This window comes from Nyctibius grandis, chromosome 1, assembly GCF_013368605.1.
Source record: "Nyctibius grandis isolate bNycGra1 chromosome 1, bNycGra1.pri, whole genome shotgun sequence".
In the NCBI taxonomy this organism is placed as follows: Eukaryota; Metazoa; Chordata; class Aves; order Nyctibiiformes; family Nyctibiidae; genus Nyctibius; species Nyctibius grandis.
Genome location: NC_090658.1, coordinates 117,322,934 through 117,340,227, shown reverse-complemented (window position 1 = coordinate 117,340,227; position 17,294 = coordinate 117,322,934). Strand labels below are relative to the sequence as shown.

The 17,294-nt window shown below is 42.9% G+C and overlaps 1 protein-coding gene and 1 long non-coding RNA gene across 6 annotated transcripts in view; both read right to left on the bottom strand.

Moving 5' to 3' along the window:
- The window catches only part of LPIN1 (lipin 1), a 102,230-nt gene that overhangs the window by 56,495 nt on the left and 28,441 nt on the right, over positions 1-17,294 (bottom strand). For all 4 annotated transcript variants that reach the window (XM_068409821.1, XM_068409828.1, XM_068409804.1 and 1 more), the window contains one exon: positions 10,427-10,483. In XM_068409821.1, the coding sequence (XP_068265922.1) occupies positions 10,427-10,474 (48 nt within the window). In that variant the 5' untranslated portion in view covers positions 10,475-10,483. The remainder of the gene's footprint in view (positions 1-10,426; positions 10,484-17,294) is intronic.
- LOC137668396 (uncharacterized) lies at positions 8,274-10,420 on the bottom strand. 2 transcript variants are annotated; one of them, XR_011048934.1, is made up of 2 exons: positions 10,339-10,420; positions 8,274-8,859 (listed from the first exon to the last, which is right to left on the bottom strand). It is a non-coding gene; the product is annotated as an uncharacterized lncRNA (long non-coding RNA). The 2 variants fall into 2 exon arrangements; XR_011048930.1 differs by lacking the exon at positions 10,339-10,420 and adding an exon at positions 9,746-10,329.

The following is a 17,294-nucleotide window of genomic DNA, read 5'->3' as shown; positions in this document are numbered from 1 at the left end:
AGGGATCTTCCAGGCTTTTTTTACAGAAGGCGGAAGAGGGCGGTGCCAAGTGCCAAACAAATGAGTGGGAAACAGAATAACACAGAAAAAAAAAGAGGACAAAGAATATGCACAAAAAAAGGATCAAAGTTCATTCGTTGAAGAAGAGCCTGCTAATTTTAGGCTTGAAAATAAGTTTTTCAGAGCTGGATTTCGTACATCTACATGTTCTAGTCCCCAAAACGTACACAGAGCTGAAGCCTGGGAAGAGTTCCTTGTCGAGTAATTAGCGCTTAAGCCTTCCATTTTGTGTTCCAGTTATACTGTAAAACAAACTCAGTGCAGTCTTGTCTAGGTCATCATTTGATTGTAATCCTTCAAACTGTTTTTCTCCAGCACATCTTCCTCCTGTAGTTCTGTCTCCACATCGTCTAGTCTTTGTGCAGCGCACAACTACAACTGAACCGCTGGGTGACAGGGCCTGGTGCACACTCACAGACTCGAATCCCTGCTTCTTCTCCATTCCCAGTTACACAGCTATGCTCATGAGTTCACCTCGGTTTTAGAACAAAAATGTCAGCGAAGACATTTTCTGCCCAGGCACAGCAAACAAGGGTGTTTACTTAATCCCAAAGAGAAAACAATATGGAACTGAGCCCAGAAATACCTGCAGTTTCATTTCCCAGGCATATCGTATCTAATCCCTTGTCAGTGGGCAGTCAATAGGCAATGAGACGTGCTGGTAAATGATCCCCTCCCTGACGTAAATACAAGAAGCCATCCGTGTCTGTGCTAGCTGTGGATGCTGACCAGAGCTCTGCCCGCCACATTTGTGTGAAATACGATCCCGTTTTGTGTTCCCTCTGAGCGGGTGGTGTCCTCTAGCCATCACCATCCAGGACTGCTCTAACACATTGTTCCACTACAGTCTTTCATTACTGTACTAAAGTAAAAACATGATCATAACACACTGAATCAAAACCACTGTCTTTCCACAGCCTCAACAACACCCACCCTTCTCTGCCTCTTTCAGAAATCCAGAAGCTAGAGCCTCAGCTTTGGAAGCACCGTATTGTGTTTAGGTATTCATCATGTTCAACCATCTGCTGCTTGACGTAAAATAACCCACAGAATAATGCTCTACATTTTAAATGGTTCCATGTGCGAGGTCATGTTTTCTCTTCCTGCTGAGCAGTGTAAATATAGCCGTGATACACACAAGATGCTGTGGAAAGTGCCAAATGCTTGCACAGCAACAGTAAGCTTCCATTAACAGCAGCGCACCATCTTCATCATTCTGTACTTTTTTACTCGGTTCTTACTGATGGTGTGACCACGGTGCAGGGCGGTGTTCCTTGGATTACTTCTCTGGAACAACCTCTGCCCACTGATTCCAAAATCCTTGCTTGTCTTGTGCTGCACTTCAACTCATAACTATTCTCACCAGTCACATCCATATAGAGGACCAAGCACTAGTACATAATCTTCCATTCCGTACAGGCCTTAGCATGGTCATGGCTGTGGTTTTGGCTCAGCCCAGTGCAGAGTTTGGAGGACAGTATGGTCAGGGATGATTCCTAAGAAGCAATCTGGAGTTACCCACAAAACCAGATGGCTGGGGGAGTACGGTCAGCAGGCATGCTCTGCCCTTGCAAGAGAACAGTCCCTGACAGTGTCATTTCCAAAACACACTCAGGAATGATGAAGTTCTGAACTATTACTCTTTTCTTCCTGTAACATTTCCCCCTTGACAGGTTTCTTTCTGGAGGCGTTGTGTTGGACAACACAAGTTTGTTTCCCAAGGTTTGAATTAAAACTTGTGAAGGACCTGCTAATGAAAGTTTTTCTTTCAACTCCTTTACTGGTCTGTTTATATCCATCCGTTGTTACCAAACTCTTGATTCCTGTCCCAAAGAGCTCATAGTTTACGTATTCACTCTGTGTTTGCACAGTTCTGCCACAGTGGAGTTCTAGCCTATGAGCTGGGCTCATAGTTACTGTGAAAATACAAGTAAGAAAAAAGTTGAGCTATGTAGTCTTCTGTAAGTTCATAGAATCATAGAATGGTTTCGGTTGGAAGGGACCTTAAAGATCATCTAGTTCCAACCCCCCTGCCATGGGCAGGGACACCTTCCACTAGACCAGGTTGCTCAAAGCCCCATCCAGCCTGGCCTTCAACACTGCCAGGGAGGGGGCATCCACAACTTCTCTGGGCAACCTGTGCCAGTGTCTCACTACCCTCACAGTAAAGAATTTCTTCCTAATATCTAATCTAAATCTCCCCTCTTTCAGTTTAAAACCATTCCCCCTCCTCCTGTCACTACTTGCCCTTGTAAAAAGCCCCTCTCCCACTTTCCTGTAGGCCTCCTTCAGGTACTGGAAGGCTGCTAGAAGGTCTCCCCAGATCCTTCTCTTCTCCAGGCTGAACAGCCCCAACTCTCTTATCCTGGAGGATTCATAAATTAGTAATTAATAAAACTGGGTTAAAAAAAAAGTCTACAAGCACAGAAGAGTTAAATAAAGCTCAAGAACAGATTCCTAGAGAGCCTTACATAAGTTCATGGAGGGGAAAAAAAAAAGGCCTTCAACTCTAGCTTGAGACACTAGATTTTCCTAGCAAGTTTGTTGCCAGTGAGCGAAATAACTACTTAAACCAAAAAGTTAATTCTTTAATGCATTATCAGTAATGTCTTGCATTTCCCCCACTAAAACTGGAGTTCATGTTCTGGCACATGGTACCTGGGTTACGAATGACTGCAACTGTTAATGTATGCACACTGTGCATGTAAAAGTGATTCAGTAAATAAAAAAATTGAGCTTTTAGCTTTTAATTTATAATGAACTTACAAGCAAAGATGGCTCTGCAGTCTGGTGCTGACCTTCTCTGAATTAGTATTAAACTCAGAGTAGCTCAGGCAATATAAGTTAAGAGTTGTTCTAGTTTTATTCCAATGTAGACATCAGAAAGTAGTTGGACTCTGATTCTGTGATTACCTAAATAAATGTCCCACCATCTTAGCAAAGGAATAGTTCTCCTAACATAAGCAGATATTTTTATACAGTTCCTCTAGTTACCTGTGATAATCTACTGAATTCTCTGTCCGGTTCGCATTATTTTTTCCCTTTATTTTTCTTTTCCCTTCAAGTCCAATTATCTAGTACTTCATTTTGTCCTTCACTTGAAGGCACAGTAAGGCTGGTTATTGTAGTGTGTAAATCCTGGCATTTAATCTGCCTCTTAGCGCTTGATTTATTTGAGACCTTTTTTTAAAAAGTGTAAGTAGATGTTGTTTAGTTGCAGAGATTTCTAAAACGTTTGCCCCCCGCCACCACCACTTTGACTTTAACTTGTTGCCAGTTTTGTCTGTCCTGCTGGTTTTGCTTTTTCTCTGTTCCTGGGATCGACTGTTCCTGCTATTTCAGTATCAGGTGCTTGAAGGTCTGAGTAGCAAACAACTTACTTTGAAAAGAGAAAGAATACTGTCCTTGTCCAATATAAAGCTGTAGAGGACAGACTTTATTCCATATGAAACCATCTTGCTTTTGGCAGTGTGTTCGATCTGCCACGTTTAGGGAGATGCTTCTGGCCTGCATCAGCCATCAAGTCTGCCCTGCCTGAGCTCCTTGCACTTTGCCAGTTTCATCTGTTGGATTTTGCTTTCCATATGGTCACAGTTCCCGAGTATTTTAACTGTCTTCTGGCAGTCGCACATGCTAGCCAATACACTTCTGACATCATTTCTTATCTTCCTTCTTTGGCCTCACTGTTAAGAGATAAGATGATGACATCATCCTCAGGAGGACTGTGATGTCATCAGAAGTACTATAAAGTTGAAGTCATTAGTGAGGCAAGGGATGACAGGTGAGAAGGGAAACTGAGAGCGTTATTTTGTCAAATTATCAAACGTGGGACTGTAATTTTCCAGGAACTGTTGCAGCTGAAATTTGAGGCAGGGCAGGAGGCACTTGGTCAGGTACCAAAATGCTCATCCGTAATGATAACACGCTTATCAGCTGTCATGCCGTCAGGGCCTGCATTGCATAACCGAACTTAATTTTGAACTAAGTACTTTTGAATATTGTATTGTGACAGATACACTGTTTTTTCCCCCTCACTGAAAATATAGTCCCAAAAACGGGATCTGTAGCCGACGAACTACCAGACAAGCTTTTTTTTTTCCTTCCCAGAATATAACAAGTCTTGATGATGAATGTTCTCAAAAGAGCCTTTCTGTTTCCTCAAGATCCACATCCAGCCTTGCAAAACCATGAAAACCTCAATGCTTCCTTTATATTCTAGTTCTTTCCACAGTCAAAACTCACTTCTCTGCTACAAAATACTTGGCTACTGCGAAACAGAGGCATCTATTGACTCCTGTGATGCAAACATGGCCAAAGCAGAAGAGTGTAGCAATATTTAAATATATCAACCCTGCTGGAGGTCCACTTATACCAGTCCAATCGCATCAGAAAGTAATATAGCTCCAAATCTGTAAATAACCAAGCTTGAGCTCCCTAAATATAATCTTAGAAAGGTTAGAAAATCTTAAGCCCTGATAAAGCAAAGCAATCACAATGTACAAGATTAAGGATATAAGAGTGAAATCATCAACATGTTCTTTCTTCAGCCAAAGCCCAGAATTCCTGCATAGGCATGTTCAAACACAGACCTGTACTCTGCTCAGGCAAAATACGTACTGATGTTTAAATGCACACACATACACAAGAAATGAGAGGTCATGCACAACTGCATGGAAACCCCCTCCATCCTCTTCTGGACTGAAATGCTTTCCAGCCCAAAAGGTAGCTTTTCATCAGTCCAGTAAATCTATGCGTGACTAGCAAAGCTTTTGCCCACAATACTGTTTTCAAAGAACAGCAAATCAAAAGCAAGATGATCAGTATTATTTGTTTAGAACAAAAGAGTACAAAACACACTTTGAGAACTTCAAACAAAGCTGCTCTGCTTCCCAGGGTATAATCTTTTCTTTACAATTCCTGCTTCTCTTGCAAACTAAAACAGCAATCTTAATCCTGAAGATGAAAAGATATTTGGAAACCAGCTCCTTCTGTTGAGAAGGTTGTTGCTTTCTTCTCAGCCTTATGTCTGCAATTTCTACATCAGACTGCCTACCGATACTGAATTATCCTCGCAAACATGTTCTGAAAGTTATTGCTCAGGGATTATAAAGTAGCACATCTTGATTAGTTTACTGTATTGTTACCTCCTTACTACGCAAGCTAGTCCCTCTATCCTGTAGCTAGCAAAGATGTAACAGCTATAACCAACTTAATAGGAGGACAAAGAGATATATTTTTTATAAAGCTTTTTCTTATGGTAGGCTGAGCATTAAGCGCTTATAAAGCTTAGCTTGAAGTGCATTCTGTAACTCCACTGAGAGAGTAAAGTGTCTAAAATCAGCTTTATAGTAAAAGTAACAATATTTGGTGACAAAAAAATTCTTCACTTCTGTGCAGACCAGAGTATAAAAGTGGTTCTGTGTGTGCCCTTCCTGCTGAATGGTCTGAGTGTCCCTTGCTTGTAGTTACAAGCAGCAGGTTTACTTTCTGAAGTCAGAAAGTTCTGCACTCTCTCAGGTGCTGTCATTAGTTCAGGCTGTCGTCCAAACTGAATGAAAAGGGTTTTAATCTCCCCTCAAGAGAGAGGCAGATGTAGGATCCTGAGCAGGCTTTCAGGAGGAGAGGCAGCCCCTGGCTGCTTTCCCCCCTGCCAGTGAACTGATGGGGGAGGCCTCTGCAAGCTTTGCCCCAAAGTTGCCCTCTTCAGCCCTATCTTATGATTTTTTCTGGAAAAAAGTGAGATAGTGTTTTTCTCTCTCACTAAGACTCAACTATCTTGAATATTTGAAGTGGTAGAATGTAACCAGATTAGGGCACTCGCTTTCCCTCTGCAAGGCTTTCTGTAACAGCGATGCAGGCACAAGGGTGCAAGTCTATTCATTCAAGAGCTTTGTCCCTGAGGTCTTTTCACACTGTGTTCTCATTCCTTCTCGTGTGCCAAGCTGTGAGGACACCTTTGGATGTCAGATCTCTCTGTTCTTTAACCTCTAGACTGAGTATCAGGTGATTTTGGGGGAGAGGTGAGATACTGTTTTGGGATAACCTGTCTTAGAGGCATTTTCTTTGCAATTCCATTCTTGGGGATTTTAGTGATTATGGTTTATGCCAAGGACTATGCTTGTTTTGGATTTAAGGTACAGTCATCCTTTGAATGCTTGTCATAACAATTTCTTCAGGCAAAATTTGAGCTGTATGGAACAATGATAATGTTTAAAAATATATTTGGCTGAAGCAAATGATCTTTTCAGTCTTGCTTGCTGTCAGAGCTGACTTAATCTTACGGCTTCTGGGATGTATGTTCTCATGATAGAGATATAATGATCAAGATTGTACTGAAATCCTAGAAACAAGTTGAGGCACAGCATTAAATCCTGCACATGCAGTCACAGGACAATAAATCCTCCTTTATTACTTGCATCAAGTCTGAGCAATTTCTCAGTAAATAACATTGTTTACCGCAGTCTTTCTCTTATCTAAGCAGTTCACTCTCCTGGTTTAGGCTGAGGACTTGTACAAAACTCACTGGTGCCTCTAAGTCAGGTATTTCAAAGCAGGAACATCATCATTTATTTCAGTTTTGCACTATCTTTCTTGACATCTTCTGTAAGGACATGCATATCTATGTGACCTTATCTGAGGAACTGGCTTCATTTTTATGATTTCTGCATCTGGAGTACTTATATAGTTAATAGATGTGATTGGCTTTGCAAGAGCATGAAAATGGTACTTTATTTCAGTTTCATGTTCAAATTTCTGTGAGTGGGAGCAGTGTTCCTTGTAACACAGTAGTAAATACTTCCCTCAAAATATTCTTGATGTCAAAGGGAGTGCAGTCTCTCCAAAAGTGTTACAGCACTACAATCCCCTAACATGGTAATGAGTGTTATTTTAGAACTGTAATTAAACAGTTTTTCATCTCCATCAGCCTAAAAATAACAATTTGGAAAACTCAGCTTGGGTTTGCTGTGACAAAGAATATATCAGCCAATTTGGATTTGGAAAATTAAGTATTTAATGGAGGAACTACAGTCTGTGGACTGAAAGAAAGTATTTCCTTTTTCTGATTTTTGCTGTTGTGTTGAAAGCTGAATAAAAATTAGAATTTTACCCTAATAGAAAGATTCAGTATTTTAATATTAATATTGAACAAAGACTCTGAAATATAAATGGGTCTTGATGTATACGATAAACAAAAGTTTTTGCAAGTGAAACATCTGTCTTAAAGGGGGGTTATTATGAATATGTAATCTGGCTAAAAAGTATGACACATTCGAATGGCTCTAAGGAGGCGATCACCCATTATAAGGAAAACTAATACAATGTTGAACTGAGAAATTTGAAACCATTTATTTGGTCCAGTATTAAAATACTGTAACTGAATGTGTAATCAGCTCTGCCTGCTCTACTTCTCATTCTCTAGACTCTGACCCTGCATAAAAACCAATGAGAGTCAGCTCTGTGTCATGTATTTCTGTTCACGATTTGAAAAAAGCTTGCAAGCACTTGCACATACATGCAAGAACTTTTTTAAAAATTATGTTTCAGGGTTATTTCGAGAAAATGGCTGCGTTCAAGAATTAGCACTCTGTGAAAATCATTTATCCCTGTTCCATAAATTTGGCAGCAGTGTTTCTGATATACAAGCATTTTGCATAAGTTCATGGAAATAATTTATTTCAGTGAAATTAGTGGAATCCTTTTCGTTAGGTCCTGCGTGTTCTGGGATAGAAAGCCTTTGTCCTGGCAGGCTGTATGCTTTACATGTTCCGTTATGCAAATCTGAGAATTCATCAGAGGCTTTGCCCCATTCCTGCTACCCTTGTTATGGTTTACCGTACAGTTTATCTACTGCAGACAAATCTACATGCCATGAACCGTCTCTCAAACCTAGCAGCTTCTGCCCACAAAAGCAACATAAGCTTGTTTTACTGTTATCCACACGTCAGCGACATTGTGTTCAGCGTATCGTGCGCAAAGAGGATTCCCATCCCAGAGAGTTTAGAGCCTGAAAACTATCATCAGGCCTGACACTCAGTTCACACAAAGCAACATAATCCCATTCAAGCCAGTAACTCTGTATTACACAAGCAAAGGGTATTGCTCATTGTTTCAAACAGGTGGAAATTATTTTTAAAAAGCAAGACTAGGAACAGGCAAGCAGATAGTGCTTTGTATCAGGCTCTGCCATAGTACAAAAAGAGACAAAGGCCTAGTGAGAGAATACAGAAAATAATTCTATTTAATAGAGTAAAAAACAAAGTCATACCCACAGGTAGCTCAGAGTCACGTCAAGGTACATGTCTGCTTCTGATCCAAACACTTCAGACACCCTGTTTTTCCCCATGCCCACCCCCACACTGCAATTTGGGCACAAACAAAAAAGCCTCCCTGTGCAGTCATCCCGGTGCTATCAGCTGCCCCTCCCCTGCAGCCCTCGGTGACAGCCCAGCTCATTCACCCTGCGTGCGTGGGGTTGGGATCATGCTTATTGCTCATCTGCATTGTCCAGGTCAGATGTGATTTAGCCTGTGCAATTCTGCTTCCTGTGGCAGATTCAGGTTGATATGGTTTTCTCACTTTCTTTTTCATACTGCTAACGTGTCTGTACAGACATAGGCACAGCTTGGTGAGAACACGTCTCTTGCCTGCAAAATCTTCGGGATTTTTTTTGTTGTTAGTCGTTCACTAATTTCCCATAATCTCCCTTCTGTGTAGCATGTTTTAAATAGAGCACATCCACATTATAAAATTCTTCCTCTTCCTCTTCTTCACGTATTTCTGTACTACGTTATGAGTAATCTAGGACAAACAATGTAATAATGATCTATAAATATAAATTCAAAATTTTGCCCAAATAAAACATAAACTGATTCTTCTTAAAGTATTATCTTACTGAAAGAATGCGTTATCCTCAGTTCTTTCAAAGTTACAATACAAGTTCACATGACATGTTTTGGTTACCCAGGAGATGTTCTTGTAAAGTTCAGAATCTCACCTGAGTGCAGATCCGAATGTTTCCCATGTTTGGAAAGAAAAGATCACATCTGTAGTATTGTTTTACATGTATTTAGTTTTCAGATTTTATGTTGTCCTTTGCTAATTGGAGCCCTTTCCTGTTTGTTTTACTGGCATTTTGAATTCCCAGGTACCTTTCTGCATAGCTCAACTACTGAAATGGATGTCCAAACCCAACCCCTGCCAACAGCAACCAACCTCACCCTCATTTCAGACTGCCTGTTTGACTTATCCGCCTGTACAGTTTACATGACATTGCTAATATCAAACTCATTGTAAAGGTTAGATCCTCAATTTGTAAAAGTTGACATACCTTCATGGAGAGCTTGACCCATATCTGCCAGACCCACACTTAAAAGCTGCCAGGCTCTACCAACCAGCTAGCACACCGAGAAGCTACATGCGAGTCTCCAGAAGAGACTCCGGGATCAGAAAGGTTCCTCTGTAAACCATAGAGCATATCCTACACTGCACTGTGTAGGTTGTATGGAAACACCCGAGGGGGATCTATGTGAGATAGCAGAATAGCTGTGCTAACATTGTACTCCACCCAGGCTAATACATCTCCTGTGAAACCTATGCAGAGCTGTACGGTGACTCCAATAGTTCAGCTGAGCGGATGTGTCTACATGGCACTGCTTGGTGCTGCATAGAATTGCTGTGGTCCTACCTGTGATTTCAGACATGTCAGCCTCTAAATGTTCTGCCCCACCGTCACTGTAAGAGTAGGTCACTGCTGAGGAATAGAGTCCACAGTCACTTAGGAAATCATCAGGTTGTTTCCTGGATCTGTGTCTTTTCCATCCTTTACCAATCGTTCAGCAGTGGCAGCTCTATAACCAGGGTGGGAATTAACATTGTACCTCTCTCATTACCTCTCCTGATGAGTTCTTCTGCCCAGTTTGTGGCTGTGTCCCAAGACCACCCCCTCACAAATGTGCTCTCTGCCTTTAGCAGCAGGCACATCTGGGCACATTTTCCCTCGCTTGGGACATGTGTCGCATCTCACATTTGTCACAGCTTTGCTGATTCTGTTCCTATTGCCCAGGTTAAGTGCCAAATTTCTGAATTTTTGTGCTGTTTCCATCCTTATCCTGCTAGTACTGGCCAAATGTGAGGGCCACCAGTTTCACACAGCCACCCAAGCTTTCACAGCAATAATAATACCACAGTGGACATTTAGTAACGCAGTGTCCAAAGGGTGATGCTTGGACATGCTGTGCTGGGTACCAGAAGGTGGACAAGAGTTAACCACTGCCTTACCCTGTTTTCCCAAAGACCCATCAGGCTTCAAGCTGGGCCTGCCCTAAGGCAGTGGAGTTAAAAAGCAAAGGAACAATGAAATTCTTACATTTAGATTGCGAGTCCAGACATTTCGAATCCAGCCAGGATCTTTCATCAATGGAATCTGAAAGAAAGAAAGAATAATGAGGAATAACACAGTTAAATGACTATGCACAGAAGTTAATGTATCCAGGCCTCAATTATGGTCCTTGAAACCCAGCTGCTCTAATAGCTACCTCTCCTGTGATTCCTTTGTAATCCACATTGCTCTTGTATCATCCTCACTTTTTATCTGTACTGAGACATGTTCTCGATTCTCTCTTTCTGTCATATCAGTTTTCAGGGTTTTTGTAGAAGGATTTAATCCTCTGCTAGTAGGTTCTGTATCACCAGCCAGAGAGAGCTTGGAAGCAGGAGATCCCTGTGAGCTCAAAAGAAGCATGGACCACAACAAGTTCCGTTTATTCTTTTGCAGGATGGGGATGCCCAATGCAAATCACAGAGGCAGAGCTCTAATCCCACCCCACTGCCTAGGGAAAAAATCTTTTCATATGGCAACATCCCTAGATCTGTTTGTGGTACACGAAGACCTCTAATACCCAGCAGGATAGGAGAAGGAATTTTGTAGGAAAAGAAGAGCACACTTCATCCCCTCTGGAGCAATCTGGGGTTCAGGGGCAACATAGCAGAACCAGGACTTCATTCCCGGAGTAGTCCCCTGCTGACAGGGACCACAGGAGCCCCAACGCTGAGGTGGCACACAATTACCGTGACAACCTCTTTCTGAATAGATAGAAGTAGGAGTGAATGGTGACTTCATTTTTAAAGAAACCACAGTTGCAAGACACATTGAAATAAATTAATACCTAGTAAAAAGGGTAAGCTTCCAGTGTTGCTGGAGATGATGGGATTCATGTTTAAAATAAAGAGAAGACAGTAGAGATCTGGCATGTAGCCCTTCTCTGTTCATGATAGTACCTTGCCCTTGAGCATTCCATTAGGGATTGCACCACACTATTCAAACACAATTTACCGAGTCTCTCAACAACCTTAAGACCCAGGAAGCATTATTAATTCCATTTTCCAAATGAAGAAACTGAGATACACCCTGATTAAATGACACTCTGTGTTGCAAAGGAAGTCTAGCATCAGAATTAGAAACAGGTCTTTTTCCATATGGCCCATTGGAGACGGTCCTGAAGGGCAAAGGAGTCCAGGAAGGCTGGACGTGCTTTAAAAATGAATTGCTAAATATTCATGAGCAGGCTGTCCCGGTGTGTAGGAAGACAAGCCGTCGGGGAAAAAGACCAGCCTGGTTAAACAGAGAACTTAGGCTAGAACTTAAGGAAAAAAGAGAGCCTACTTGCTCTGGAAGAAGGGTTGAGTAACTTGGGAGGTCTATAGGGATGTTGCCAGGTCAAGTAGGGAGAAGATTAGAAGGGCCAAAGCTCAATTAGAGCTTGATTTGGCTGCTGCAGTCAAAGATAACAAAAAAGTTTCTACAAATACAGTAACAGCAAAAGGAGGGTCAAGGAGAGCCTCCACCACTTGCTGAATGAGGAGGGTAGTGTAGTGTCAGGGAATAAGGAAAAGGCAGAGGTGCTCAATGCCTTCTTTGCCTCGGTCTTTAATGTCAGGACCGGTTGTCCTCAGGAGACTCGGCCCCCAGAGCCTGAAGTTGGGGATGGGGGGCTGTGTGAACCCCCCGTAATCCAGGAGGAGACGGTTAGTGACCTGCTATGCCAATTGGACACCCACAAGGCTATGGGCCCAGATGGGATTCACCCCAGAGTAATGAAGGAACTGGCAAAGGAACTTGCCAAACCACTCTCTATTATCTACTGGCAGTCCTGGTTAACTGGAGAAGTTCCAGCTGACTGGAAATTAGCAAATGTAACGCCCATCTACAAGAAGGGTCGGAAGGATGATCCAGGGAACTATAGGCCTGTCAGCCTGACCTCGGTGCCAGGCAAGGTGATGGAACAGATCATCCTGAGTGCCATTACATGGCACATGCAGGACAATCGGGGCATCGGGGCCAGCCAACATGGATTCATGAAAGGCAGGTCCTGCTCGACCAACCTGGTCTCCTTCTATGACCAAGTGACCCACTTAGTAGATGAGGGCAGGGCTGTGGATGTAGTCTATCTAGACTTCAGTAAGGCATTTGATACTGTCTCCCACAGCATCGTCCTAGACAAACTGGCTGCCCGGGGCTTGGATGGGTGGACTCTTGGATGGGTTAAAAACTGGCTGGATGGCCGAGCCCAGAGATTGGTGGTGAATGGGGCAAAGTCCAACTGGCGGCGGGTCACTAGCGGTGTTCCCCAGGGCTCAGTTCTGGGGCTGGTGCTGTTCAATATCTTTATAGATGATCTAGACGTAGGGATTGAGTGCACCCTCAGCAAATTTGCAGATGACACCAAGCTGGGTGGGAGTGTCGACCTGCTGGAGGGTAGGAAGGCCCTACAGAGGGATCTGGACAGGTTAGATAGATGGGCCGAGACCAACGGCATGAGGTTCAACAAGAAAAGTGCCGGGACTTACACTTGTGCCACAACAACCCCCTGCAGCGCTACAGGCTGGGGGAAGAGTGGTTAGAAAGCGGCCCGGAGGAAAGAGACCTGGGGGTGCTGATCGACAGCCGGCGAAACATGAGGCAGCAGTGTGCCCAGGTGGCCAAGAAGGCCAATGGCATCCTGGCCTCTATTAGGAATAGTGTAGCCAGCCAGTCTAGGGAAGTGATCGTCCCTCTGTACTCAGCACTGGTGAGGCCGCACCTTGAATACTGTGTCCAGTTCTGGGCCCCACACTACAAGAAAGATGTTGAGGTGTTGGAGCAAGTCCAGAGGAGGGCGACCAAGCTGGTGAAGGGTCTGGAGGGTCTGACCTATGAGGAACGGCTGAGGGAGCTGGGGTTGTTTAGCCTGGAGAAGAGGATGCTCAGAGGTGACCTTATTGCCGTCTACAACTACCTGAAGGGAGGTTGTAGTGAAGTGGGAGTTGGCCTCTTCTCCCAGGCAACTAGTGATAGGACAAGAGGACATAGCCTCAAGCTTCACCAGGGGAGGTTCAGGTTGGACATTAGGAAGAATTTCTTCTCAGAAAGGGTTATTAGACATTGGAATGGGCTGCCCAGGGAGGTGGTGGAGTCACCATCTCTGGATGTGTTTAAGAAAAGACTGGACATGGCACTTAGTGCCATGGTCTAGTTGACATGGTGGTTTCAGGGCAATGGTTGGATTCGATGATCCCAGAGGTCTCTTCCAAGCTGATTGATTCTGTGATTGTTTTATCAAGTCTATCCTTTCTTTCTGTTCTCAGAAGCAGAACAGAAATACTGGCATTATTGCACCAATAATTAAACAAACAGAAATACTCTTACAGGCTAAATTATTAATTGAAATACAGATGTGTTGTATGCAAATGCTGGGTTTAATATAATTACATTTTCCTCTTGTATGTGCCTGTTTGGTTTTAAGATTCATCGTGGTGCTTTGCTGACCAAGACAGCGGCTTGAAGATATCATAGCAGTTGCCTGTTTGTGGATAACGTTGAATATTTAGAACATGAAATATCAGATCAAGCTCACAGTAAGTGTTTATATACTTGTTATTTGTATTCCTGGTGCATATAAAATACATATGGCATATATGTTCTACATTTTGCTAGGGAAAGTTTCATCTCATTTTACACAGTCTGAGGTGTGGGTCTCACTGTATATCTTTAGTCTTTGTCACTTTTTGAATTCTAGGAGCACTTCCACCTCCCAGAGAGAGGTGCCAGCCCCATCCAAGCCTTGACCATGTAAGAAGAAAACCCAGATGTGCTGGCTGGATGCAGTGTTTGGGGAACAACTGGGTTCATTCCCAGGAAAACATCTGCCCCACAGTTTGGCTGTAGCCTCTGGATTTCCCAAAGGAAATCAGCTGTGCAAAACAAGAACCAGGTAGGGTACCAATCTGCCACGTGGGCACACTGCTGGGTCCAGAATAGCTGCTGTGGAGATGGGCTGGAAGGAGCAACTGTGAAGGCAGGCAGTACACTGGGAGGTGCCACCTTCTTACTCCAAACATCGGGGACATGTTGGCAGAGTGGATCAAGGTTTTTCTGTATTAACTCATCCCTTCTTCCTCTTTCCCCAGCCTTTGCAGCCTGATCTGGAGCCCACCCAACTAGAAACAGCTCAGATGAGTAGATTTATTTTCAAATAGCTATGTTCGTGAGAGGACTAGACTGACCCTCCCTCCCTCCCTTCCTTCCTTTCTTCCTTTGTCCCTCTGTCTCTCTCTCTTTCTCTCTCCTTCTTTCTCTTTCTTTCCTTCACTTTTGTTCCCTCTTTCACTCCCTCTCTCTTTCCTTTTCTTCCTTTCTTAAAAACAATCAAAGTTTCTGATAAATCACATCCATGATTAAATAAATAAATCTCAGAAACACAATAATAGGAACTGCCACAGGAAAACAGTACATTTCATTCGCAGAGAAGTCAACAGTGTGTTGCAACAGAGTTGGTAATTGTACAATAGTGCTGCTGCCTGTGCATTCAGTTCCTCTGAAAAACAGTGATCAGAGACAGTCCTGTAAAACATTCTTTGTGTACTGGTGTAACAACCACGCGACTCTCCAGGATCCCTGTCAGAAGTTTAAAAGTACAGTTAATGCTGCAGTTAAGTATTTGATCTTTAAAGCTGTCTAATCTCTGCTCCTGCTCGCATTTGAAAAACAACCCTAAGGAGCTTTCATTCAGTCCTGCAAATAACAGAAAAAGTTAGTATTTATTGAATGATATTTCATGCATTGTTTAGAGTAACTGTTATAAATTTCCTATTTAGTAGGCTTGGAAATGCAAACTGACACGAGTAAAAATTATTTTTTAAAGCAGACACAATGAATCAAATCTTTTCTTCAGCTGTGCCAGTCTCTGTAGTCATGCTGCTGACCGGAGAACAAAGCTAACGTGGGGAAAAGATGACTTTGCATTTAAGCTAGTGTAATAGGACACAAGGGCTATTCCTGTACAGGAAAACTAAAGAGAGTCAAGGCACAGGCGGAGAGGCACTGGGACACTCTGGTCTGTGCCCTGATGCTGGCACAGCTGCAGCCCCAGCCAGCTAGCAGCTCACAGCTTGGGAAAGAGCACAGAGCATTTCCAACAGGCATCTGAATGGGGCCAACCGGTTTTGGGGGTTGAAGGAGCTTAACAGCATAGAGGTGACTAGATCATGCCAGGTAGCATCAAAGCCAGAGGATGAGCATTGTCACTGTTTAGTTCACTAGCACCGGTGTAGCCAGGAAATACAGATCTCCTCTGGAGCTACCTGAGCTTTCTTCCTTCCAGGAGTGTGGACATATCACAAGCCCTGTTGCTTATTTCTCCTGATGTCTAACAGGAATAATATCCTCCTAAGAAAGGCTTTATGACCCTATCTTGGGCAGTCTGGCAGCATTAAGCCAAGCTGTACTTTCCCCAGCTAAATATGAAATGTTTCAGAATTAAGAGATTTCCTATAGCTGATAGAAGATGGAGTAAAACAAAAGAAGATTCAGAGGTAACCGATATTGTAGCATATTGTGGCATCTAGAGGAGAACAGATTAGTGTATACTTCATACTCTCACTAGAGTGAAAAATACGTCTTATATAAAAACTGCAAGAAAAAAATGAAAAGGTGGTAACTGTAGTCCATGTCTCCTTGGGAGACGTATGGAGATGCAGTGAGCATGAAATACAACAGGAAACATTTAGGTATTAGGAAAACTTTATAATACCAGGAGTAGGCAAGCTCTGGAATGGCTTGGCGGAAGAGCCTGAAATCTTTCAGAGCAGGCTGAACACGCATTCGTCAGAAATGTTTTAATTATAGTTGAATTTGCCTGTAAGCATAGAAATGGACCAGATGATCTCCAAGTCTCTTCCAGCCTCGTGTTCTATTATTCAGTGACAAAGTGACACAGCAGGACAAGGCTGCATTTTCAGGAGTGCTTTCCTAGCAATGAAATCTCACAGTGGAAAAAATTCAGAAACTGTTGATGAAAACCCTGTTACATGAAATGTGTTGAATCTCATTAAGAAAACAGAGCAGAAACGAACTGTAGGGAAGCATGGCAGAGTAGCCAAGGGACGGGCTGGGTGACCTGAGAGGTTCTTCTGTCTCAAACTTCTGACTCAGTCTCACGACATCACCTGACTGATATTTAACTCATCACACTGATGCAACAGATGTTGTAAACAAAGTTACTCATTTGTGAATTACTTGGGTAATTTGAATCTGGTTCCTACAGTAATCATGCCTCTTAATGTAGTTAAGTACAAACTGTACATGTGCTTCGTTGCTGCTAATACCAGATAGAAACATCCTATTTCTTCCCTTGAGGAGCATCTGATTTTAAAAAACAATTATAAGACCCACCTCTGATGCCCAGAGGTGACTTACATTTCCTCTGTAGTGTGGGTGCCTAGTGCAGAGCAGCTGATCTGTTCTTTCACAGAGACCCTTTTCACAGAGACCCTTTGATGAGGGGATGCTATCTATCTCCACTAGAGTTTCTTTTAAGCAATGAAGAAGAAGGAGAGCTGCCTTCTTTTAAGATAAGATTACAATCCTAAATTCAGTACATGACCAAATTACCTTTCTAAATGACCTCCAGAAAGAAAACCATTTCCTAGTATCTGGGATAGTCAGGTTTGACCGGCAACTTTAAGTTTTCCTTGAGAGGTGTAACTAGAGTCGGGTGAAGCTTGGGACACCAGTAAATAATGTCAAAGAAATGTAACTACAGAGAGCTCTGTCAGAAACTGCAGTAGTGAGATCCTAGTCAAATGGCCAGACGTCTTCACCCACCAAGCCAAAGAGCTGCTGTCTACATTTTCTTTCTACAAGAAGGCTACCAAGATATAGCCGTAGGTCTGTAGGAGGCCATATGGGGGGCTACAGC